This window comes from Gekko japonicus, unplaced genomic scaffold, assembly GCF_001447785.1.
Source record: "Gekko japonicus isolate JY-2015 unplaced genomic scaffold, Gekko_japonicus_V1.1 scaffold278, whole genome shotgun sequence".
In the NCBI taxonomy this organism is placed as follows: Eukaryota; Metazoa; Chordata; class Lepidosauria; order Squamata; family Gekkonidae; genus Gekko; species Gekko japonicus.
This window is the reverse complement of record NW_015169783.1, coordinates 675,427-685,728: the sequence shown is the minus strand read 5'-3', so window position 1 is coordinate 685,728 and position 10,302 is coordinate 675,427. Positions and strand designations below refer to the sequence as shown.

The window sequence follows — 10,302 nt, the reverse complement described above, 5'->3', positions numbered from 1 at the left end:
TAACAGCAGCAGACAACATCTGGAAGCAGGCCTCTGGAGGAACAGGACCCCAGTGCCCCCAGGAGGGGCCTAGGGATCTCCCAGAATTGCAGCTCATCTCCAGAATGCAGAAATCAGTCCCCCTGGAGAAGTTAATTATGGCAGTGTGTGTAGTATAGCCAGGAGATCCTAAGATTGTCTGGCAGCCAGAAGTTCTCGCTCTTTTAGCGTTATGCACCACTAGGTGGTGAGATAGACTTGTTTTTAATGCAAGACAAGTTTTAGAGGTGGTTGGTCATTTCTTGCCTCTGCACCGCAGCCCTGGTATTCCTTGGAGGTCACCCATCCAAATACTAGCCAGGGCCGACCCTGCTTAGCTTTCGATGAGAAGGGGCCAGCTTGGGTTATCCAGGTACTGGAGAAAATTGATGCTATGGAGGGTGGACTTTATGGCATTGTACCCCACTGAGGTCCCTGTCCTTCCCAGGGTCCATCCCCAAATCTCCAGGAGTTTCCCAACCTGGAGCTGGCAGCCCTATACCCCTCAGCCCCCACCAGTGACATGGCAACCCAATACCCTGCATGCATCAACAAACCTCTAGCAGCATCAGTCCCAGACCTAGGGAAACTCATGCAGAGCATGACCCATAAGCTTGAGTTATGAACACTTCCCAATTCAATGTTTGGTTACTGAAGAATAAATGCTTCTGTTATGTGACATCCTTGGTTCCACGAAATAGCCGCCATGGCAAATTAAGACATAAGAACATGAGAACTTAAGAGAAGCCAATGTTGGATCAGGCCAATGGCCCATCGAGTCCAGCACTCTGTCCCACAGTGGCCAGAAATACCAGGTGCCATCAGGAGGTCCACTTCAGAGACAGCTCCTTACTGGGGAAAGGCTGTGTGAAATGGCAGCCCTGTACCAGTTTACTCCAAGATGGTACAATAATGGCTTTAAAAGGGTAATGTGAAATTCCCCTCTGTCACACAGTGCCCAAAAAATACCAGGTGCCATCAGGAGGTCCACCAGTGGGCCCCAGGACACTAGAAGCCCTCCCACTGTTGCCCCCCCCCAGCACCAAGAAGACAGAGCATCACTTGCCCCAGACTGAGAGTTCGTATCTATACCTTGTGGCTAATAGCCACTGATGGACCTCTGCCCCATATGTTTATCCAATTCCCTCTTGAAACCGTCCATGCTTGTAGCCGCCGCCACCTCCTGTGGCAGTGAATTCCATGTATTAATCACTCTTTGGGTGAAGAAGTACTTCCTTTTATCCGTTCTAACCCGACTGCTCAGCAATTTTATTGAGTGCCCACGAGTTCTTGTATTGTGTATCGCTTTTGTTACCTCCCCAGTACCGGTTCTTTTTGTTAGCTGGTACTTAATAGCTATCACCTCCTATGACCATGCAAATTGCTCTCTTTTTTAATTTAAAGAAAACATAAATGCTGTGGTTTGAAAGAAAATGAAACTATATAATAACTATATCACCTTCTCTGACCATGCAAATTGGTCTTTTTGTAATGAAAGGAAACATAAATACTTTGATTTGAAAGAAAATGAAACTATATTGAGCCGTATGTGGATTTATATCGAAGGGCTCTGTCTTAACTTGTCTCCACATAGAAGAGCTTCGTTTGAGAACAGGGCAAAATGAGAATTTAGATCAGGAAGATGGGTGCTTACTCCTGGAGCCCATGTTCGGTGCCACAGTTCACGCCTAAAAGATAGAAGTGAATATCAATGCAAAATGTATTATTAAAAGAGATTATGGGTCTGTTGTTGAAAGCTTTCATGGCCGGAGTTCATTAGTTGTTGTAGATTTTCTGGACTGTATGGCCATGGTCTTGGCATTGTAGGACCTGACATTTTGCCAGCAGCTGTGACTGGCATCCTCAGAGGTATAACACAGAAAGATGGAGTACTCTCTGTGTCAAGGTGAGAAGAAAAATGGTAGGCAGGTAATTTATATCTACTCAGGAAGGTAGGGTAGGGCTGAGTCATTATCTTGTAGGAGTTCCCCAGGCCGTGACATGCTAATGGAGGAGCTTTCCTGAGGAGGTTCTTTTGTATATGGATTGGCTGCCGAAATATGCAAAAAGAAGAAGAAGAAGAGATTGGATTTATACCCCACCCTTCACTACCCAAAGGTGTGTCAGAGCGGCTTACAAACTCCTTTCCCTTCCCCTCCCCACAACAGACACCTGGTGAGGTAGGTGGGGCTGAGAGAGCTCTTGACAGAAACTGCTCTTTTTCAAGAACAGCTGTGCCAGAGCTACAGCTTGCCCAAGGTCATCCAGCCAGGTGCAAGTGGAGGAGTGGGGAATCAAACCCGGTTCTCCCAGATTAGAGTCCGCGCACTTAACCACTACACCAAACTGGCAAAAGAATCTCCTCAGGAAAGCTCCTCCATTAACATGTCATGGCCTGGGGAACTCCTACAAGATAATCTCAGTCCTACCCCACCTTCCTGAGTAGATATAAATTACCTGCCTACCAGTTTTCTTCTCATTCTTCTCACCTTGACAAAGAGAGTACTCCATCTTTCTGTGTTATACCTCTGAGGAGGCCAGCCACAGCTGCTGGCGAAACATCAGGTCCTACAATGACAAGACCACGGCCATACAGCCTGGAAAAATCTACAAAAACTAGATTATGGGTATTTTCACATGAAGGTTCTCCTACAGTTTGGGTGCTGCTGACCTGCCGATATTTTTTCATGAAGCTTCCTCACATCCTCATTTTCCATTTGTTGCCTTTCCGTATTTTTCTGGTTGTTTCCCCATGCTTTCTCAAACCACCTTTGATGCGATTTAAGAAGGCAGAGAGCAGGGGACCCCAACGTGGGGCCTGTGGGTGCCAACAGTGTGCACTGACACCTCTCCTAGTGCCCGCTGAAAATGGGCAGGGCCAAGTGGGTCTTTCTCCCAGCAAGTTTTCTGACTGGTTGTTTGAGATTTGATTGGCAGATTTTTTAAAAACATGGTTTCAGTAGCCGCTGCCACCACAACACACGATCATCATTGTGTGACAGCCATTTAAGATTTATCGATCGGCCTACAGGAGCAACTCCTTTAAAAATGGCATCTCTAAATTAACATGGAATGCGGCTACAAGCATGGGCAGCTTCAAGAGGGAACTGGATAAGCATATGGAGCAGAGACCCATCAGTAGCTATTAGCCACAAGGTATAGATAGGGACTCTCAGTCTGGGACAAGTGATGCTCTGTCTTCTTGGTGCTTGGGGGGGGGGGTAACAGTGAGAGGGCTTCTAGTGTCCTGGGCCCCACTGCTGGACCTCCTGATGACACCTGGTATTTTTTGGGCACTGTGTGACAGAGGGGAATTTCACATTACCCTTTTAAACCCATTATTCTACCATCTTGGAGTAAACCGGTACAGGGCTGCCATTTCACACAGCCTTTCCCCGGTAAGGAGCCGTCTCTGAAGTGATTTGGCATTTCAGACTGCGCCGCTTTGTTTTCCTGCCCTTTTTCGCCCGTGTGGTATAGCGCTCAAAAACGAACTTAAAAAAAAAAGGACAGAGATTGCCCGCACGGGCGAAAAAGGGCAGGAAAACAAAGCGGCACAGAAGGAAGAGCTATGGGGCATTTTACACAGCACCCCATCGCGCTTCAGAAACGGTATAGAAAGGTGAAGACCGCTTGGAAGCAGTTTGCAGGTAAAGCGGTTCAGAAACGCTCCCCTAACGGGACAAAAGCATTTCTGTCTGAAAGTGAAAATATATTTTGGTAGGGAACCGTTACTAAAACGGTTCTGTCTGAAATGTCAGACCAGAAACTGTTAGGGAACAGTTCCTGAACCGGAATATATCGGCTGTCTGAAATTCCCCAGAGTGTTGGACTGGATGGGCCATCGGCCTGATCTAACATTGGCTTCTCTTGTGTTCTTAAATTGATCTTGAGGGTCTACTGTATATTTCGCTGTGCTCACTAAATGATGTACTTGTTTGTTTTAATTTCAAGCCCCCAAACTGCTGAAGAAAATCCAAGCAGAGTTGTTCCCCGATTTCTCTGGAAATATCAAATTATGCTGTCAGTTTGTTGAAATTCATGAAGACGCAACTATTACGTGGACTAAAGACTCTCAGCTACTTGCTCGAGTGCAGAGAAGGTAAGGAGAATAAATGTGAGAAACTTATTTTATTTATTTATCTGTTTGCCAACAGGTTCGATTTGTCATCCAACAACATGCCTGAAGGAAAAGAAGGGCAGAGATTATAGGAGAGACAATATATTTTGCAATGTTTTTTAAAAGGGGGGTGTGTCATATATTCTGTGATCATTTTTAAAAAGGACGAAAATTTTATGTATTCTGCATTCAGAAGTCTCAGAGTGATGCGAATGAAGTCTTAAGATGGCAAATAATCCTGAAGGCAGCCGAAGAAGATTCTTAGATGATGGGTGCTTTCAATTGCCCTCAGATTTACAGAGCTCGTAATAATTAAGTTTCTGATCCTCAGAAATGTCTTGTTCCAACTCCTCCCCTGAATATATTAGGGCTGGGTTGTAGGCCACCTTAAAGAAGAAGAGTAGGTTTTTATATCCCCCTTTTCTCCACCTTAAGGAGTCTCAAAGTGCCGTATCAACTCTCTCATTCCTTTCATCTCCCCACAGCAGGCAAAGTGTGAGGTAGGTGGGGCTGAGAAAGTTCTGAGAGGTCTGTGACTGGCCCAAGGTCACCCAGCAGGATTCATGTGGAGGAGGAGTGGGGAATCAAACCCAGGTCCCGGTCACATGGGCCGGAAAATGCAGGGGGGGAGCGTGGCTGTTAGCCCCGGAGCAAAGTAACGCGCGGCAGCCCGACCACATGTCCCGTTGAGGTCCCGTGGTTAGGCCGTTAATTGCCGATCACACGGCTATCCTGCAGCGCGGCAAAGAAGCGGCGTGGCGCGATCACACCAGCAATCGCTAGGTGCCGCTTCCGTGGCAAACGGGATTTTTTTTCCCTTGCAGAAGTTTGCGCAAGCGCATGCTCGTTTGTGCGCATCCTGTGGAGACTTACAAAAAAACCCACATCCGGTTTGCGATGGGACATGGGCGGGTGCCGGATAACACAGGATTCACGTGGAAATGCAATCAGACGCCCGCATTTTCCGGAAACTAGTACCTTGTATGCGGTAGTTTTTTACTCCGCATCTTTGGCAAGAAGCCACAGGTTAGCCACGGGTGCGCTACGCCTCCCAGATGTTCCGGTGTGATCATGCCTGGAAAATCCACAGGACGATTGTGCCTTCAGCGCAGCAGATGCTCCGTGTGAATGGGGCCCCAGTTCTCCATATTAGAGTCCACCACTCTTAAACACTACATCACATTGGCTAAAAGGAAGAGTGCCAGGAATACATAGAAACACATGAAGCTTTTGTACAAAACAGGGTGTGGGGTTGTTGTTTTTTGGTTAAATCTGTACATTTTTTAAAAAGTGTATTTTTTAAAATACTGTTCTTTTAGGAGGGCACCTGTACAACACAAAAAAACAAGAAAAGTAAAATCTCTTTACAAATGGAAAATATAGAATTTAAAATACTGTTTTGGCACTTAAAAAAGGTTAGTTTTAGAGCTGGCTTAAAAAAAAAATTCTTAAATCCCAGAAGTAGATATTTGCATGAAGGGGTATTATCCGCATCCTGAAATTCTCCTGACTTGCTGGAAGAGAAGTTGAATGGAGCCTGAGGCATGGCAAAATCAGCTAATCCCTGCCAATTTGGGGGCTTTCAATTCAGCTGTTTGTGGATTGAGGGTACTTCACTCTATCATCAGTTTGTGTTGTGAAGGAAATAATTTACAAATAAGAGTTCTTTCGGCAGAGCCACTAAACACATGGAATTCACTGCCACAGGAAGTGGTGGCGGCTACAAGCATGGACGGCTTCAAAAGGGAATTAGATAAGCATATGGAGCAGAGGTCCATCAGTGGCTATTAGCCACAAAGTATAGATAGGGGCTCTGGGGCAAGTGATGCTCTGTCATCTTGGTGCTTGGGGGGGTCAACAGTGGGAGGGCTTCTAATGTCCTGGCCCCACTGGTGGACCTCCTGATGGCACCTGGTATTTCTGGACATTGTGTGACACAGAGCGTTGGACTGGATGGGCCTTTGGCCTGATCCAACATTGGCGTCTCTTATGTTCTTATGTTCTTAACAACAAATAAATCGGAAATAGGCGTGTTAACAGATAAAAGAACATGACATTGAGATATGAGCCCTCTGCATTCCATTCCATTCACACAAATTGGTAGCCTACCAGCTATACATATTGGGAACATGCAAGGGCCCACAATGCACTCTGATTCGTGGACTTGTCTGGAGGTTTACCTGGTCCTCCCTGACGACTGGTGGAGTGGGCAGGATGAGTTGCCAGATCCGGGTTGGAGAGTTCCTGGAGATTTGGGGGTGGAGCCTGGGGAGGACAGGGACCTCCGTGGGGTACAATGCCATAGAGTCCACCCTCCAAAATATCCATTTTCTCCAGGGAAACTGAAATCAGTAGCCTGGAGATGAGCTGTAATTCCAGGGTATCCTCAGATCCCATCTGGAGGCTAGCATCCCTCTTGCCATCTCATGTGAATTGGGCAATATGTTGATTTTACGTGTGTGCACAGTTTCCAGTTGCATGAACTAGACATGTGGAAAATCAGGGTTCGGGCTCATGTGAATGGAACCTGAATGGGCGCAGAAAATCCATGCAATGCTTGATTCACATGAGGAGGCAACCACACGACTAGCAGACTCCTGGTTCGCGTGAGCAGGATGGGTCGTGTATCATCTGCAGGGGGCTGTATTCTTTCCAATGCTTCATAGATCTTTTCAAATGCAAACTTCTCTTCTAGTGCAGGAGATGATTTTCCTGTATCCTTGGCAATAGTTCAAGCTGGTAAGAAAGATCAAGGACTGTATTGCTGCTGCTTGAAGAATAGGTATGGAAAGGCCACTACGGATTTCAACCTGACCTTAGAAGGTAATGGCTAATGTCTTGTGTCTTTACTGCAAAGAGCTACTGAAGGTGCCTTGTTGTTGACTGAATCATTACCATATTGCTTTCCATCTCTTTGCAGTCCTGGAACATCTTTCAAGTTTTCAAGATGTTGAAGGTAAGCCCTTTCGGTATTTCCCAGGGTGAATTGTGCAAAGTCATAATCACACCAAAAGAAGCCATTAAAAGTGAGCCATTAAAGACACAACACCAAAAGAAGCCATTAAAAGCGAGCCATTAAAGACACGCCATTAAAACAAGTCTTGCCACAGGACAGCCCTCTGGCTTAGAAACAGACCGTGAAACGACTTTTTAAAAGATGGAATATCTCAGTGAAAAGAAACGTTTTGGCCCCGAGAATCAGGTAGACACCAGGTGACCTTCAAAGGAGAGAATGTTTCAAAGATAAGGTGCTACCACTGGAAAAGCCCTGCCTTTGGTTGTAGGTGGGGACAGACATTTCCACCGCTTTTACGAACTTTTCAGGGTTCACCATGACTTAGATCCAGACTTTGCCCGCTCGGAGCTCCGACCCCAACCCTGAGCATGAGGCCGAAGAGGCCGGCCGGCCGGGGGGGAGTTGGCCTTAAATACCCGCCTGCCTCCACCCCCAGTGTCGATGACAAGATGCTGGCATCACACATCACTGCCTCTCTTTCTGGGGTAGGCAAATCAGCCCCCACCGGCAAGCACCATAAGGTTCCATGGGCGGGTGGAAACCTTGTTTTATGGTGTCAGTCCTGAAACACGTAAGAACATAAGAGAAGCCGATGTTGGATCAGGCCAATGGCCCATCCAGTCCAACACTCTGTATCACACAGTGGCCAGAAATACTGGGTGCCATCAGGAGGTCCAGCAGTGGGGCCAGGACACTAGGAGCCCTCCCACTGTTGCCCCCCCCAAGCACCATGAAGTGGTATAAAGAAGAGATGGTATATTCAAACATGTGTAGAGTGTCTTTCTGTCACTACTGAGCAACCTTATTTGAAGGGAACTTCATAGAATTATAAAATCATAGAATAATAAAATCACAGAGTTGGAAGGGACCATTGAGGCCATCTACTCCAACCCCCCGCTCAATGCAGGACCAGCCTAGAGCATCCCTGACAAGTGTTTGTCCAGCCGCTGCTTAAAGACTGCCTGGGAGAGGGAGCTCACCACCTCCCAAGGCAGCTGATTCCACTGTTGAACCACTCTTACTCTAAAAAACTTTCTCCTAAGATCCAGCCGGTACTTTCTCGCCCTTCATTTAGACCCATTATTGTGGTTCCAACTTCCCACTTCTGCTGCCAACAGGAACCACTCCATGCCCTCCTCTAAGTGACAGCCCTTCATATACTTCAAGAGAGCTATCATGCCCCCCCTCCACCTCCTCTTTTCCAGACTGGACATTCCCAGGTCCCTCAGCCTTTCCTCATAGGGCTTGGTCTCCAGGCCCCCGATCATCCTCGTCGCTCTCCTCTGCACCTGCTCCATTCTGTCCACCTCCTTTTTGAAGTAAGGCCTCCAGAACGGCACGTGGTACCCCTGATTCCCCATAGGAAAAACTCATGGCTCTTGGCCGTTTGATTCACAGCAGACAAAATTCCATTTGCATTGAAGGGGGTTCCCATCACGGACTCAGATGAGAAGAAAAGAAATATAACCGAAGCCTGCTTTGAGGCATATGTTCCCAACACTTGACTAGGCAGCCTTTGACCAGGCTTGTGTCATAACATGATCCAGCAAGAACGACAAGGAATTCAGATGCCAGATGTTTCCCACCACCCATGAGTGTTGGCCTGACTTTATTAATAACCATAGCACGCAATTAAGCGTAGATAATGTTTTGCCAGAAGGTTTTGGCAGACGTCTTGTGGTCTGGTTCACCCAGTCGACCGGGTGGTCTGATTTGTTTTGACTCACGAAGAAGCAGAATTACTCACTCTATTCCCATTAGAGCAGGTGCACATTTTTTTTTCATCCATTCACCAAGATTGCCAATTTATATGCCCTTGCTAGTCAGACTTGATGCGCGGATGGGATGGTGGAAGAAGGCTGCGGTCACACACACTAAACAATCCACTTCCGATCGACTTTCAGTGCACTTTCCAACTGGATTTTACGGTGTGAACTGGCAAAATCCAGTTGGAAGCTGCATTGAAAGTGGATTGAAAGTGGGTTATTTAGTGTGTGTGACCGCAGCCGAAGAGGAGTTGTTCAGCGGGCCTGAGAGGTGATGCTGAAATAGTACGGGACTCCAGTAACAACAGAGAAAATGTGTTTGTCATTGAAAGGCGGGTGTTTGAAATATAACAGCCCCGAGGCAGATTAAAAAGATTTTCACTTTCCCTGACCTGGATAGGCCAGGCAAGCCTGATCTCATCAGATCTCGGAAGCTAAGCAGGGCTGACCCCAGCAAGTATTTGGGTGGGAGACCTCCAGAGAATCCCAGGGCCGGGAGGCCAGAGGCAGCCTGTCAAGACACTTCTCTGAATGTCCTCCGTGCCCCAGTAGGAGGCGCCAGAGGTCACCATGACTTCCAGGTACGGGCACACACACACACGCACACACACACAAAATGCAAAAATACCAAAAAAAAAGAGGATTTTCACTTAAACTATGGCTATAACAAATCTGAGAACTTTTGGAAAGACTGATCAGTATTGTTGATTAGTGTTAGTAATTAGAACTGATTGGTATTATAAAACAAACAGCAGGACCCTGTGGCTCACTGAACCCTTTTAGAATATACTGCTATCCGGCTGTCCTCGACCAGGGCCTTTTCGGTCCTGGCCCCAACCCGGTGGAACTCTCAGCCAAATACCACCAGGGCCCTGCAGGACCTTATGCAATTCCGCAGGGCCCGTAAGGCAGAGATGTTCCGCCAGGCCTTTGGCTGAGGGCAGCAACGGTTTCCATCATAGCCGGCACCCTTCCTGCCCCAGCTGCTTCCCACACCTGTTGGGATATGGCCAACAGTCTGCAATGGGATAAATTAATATTCACCATCTTTTGTTTGAAATACCTTATTCATGTTTTAATTGTTTTATTCTGATGTTTTTATGGATGATGTGCATCGCCCAGAGCCCTGCACTGCAGGGATTGGACGATTAACAAATTTAGTTTAGTGTAGTGCTTAAGTGCGCAGGCTCTAATCTGGGAGAACCGGGTTGGATTCCCCCACTCCTCCACTTGCAGTTGCTAGATGACCTTGGGCAAGCCATAGTTCTGTCAGAGCTGTCCTTTTTTTTTTTGTAAACAAATTTTATTTTCTCAGGAATACAACATATAAAACATTTCATTCTATCAATTGTCTACCCCATTCCCAGTTCCTCCCCCCCCTC

At 46.9% G+C, this 10,302-nt stretch overlaps 1 protein-coding gene across 1 annotated transcript in view; it reads left to right on the top strand.

The window, feature by feature from the left end:
* Positions 1-10,302, top strand: part of ALPK2 (alpha kinase 2) — a 115,659-nt gene that overhangs the window by 68,235 nt on the left and 37,122 nt on the right. The window contains exons 6-8 of the mRNA XM_015416890.1: positions 3,973-4,120; positions 6,834-6,961; positions 7,059-7,094. Coding sequence (XP_015272376.1) covers positions 3,973-4,120; positions 6,834-6,961; positions 7,059-7,094 — 312 coding nt within the window. The remainder of the gene's footprint in view (positions 1-3,972; positions 4,121-6,833; positions 6,962-7,058; positions 7,095-10,302) is intronic.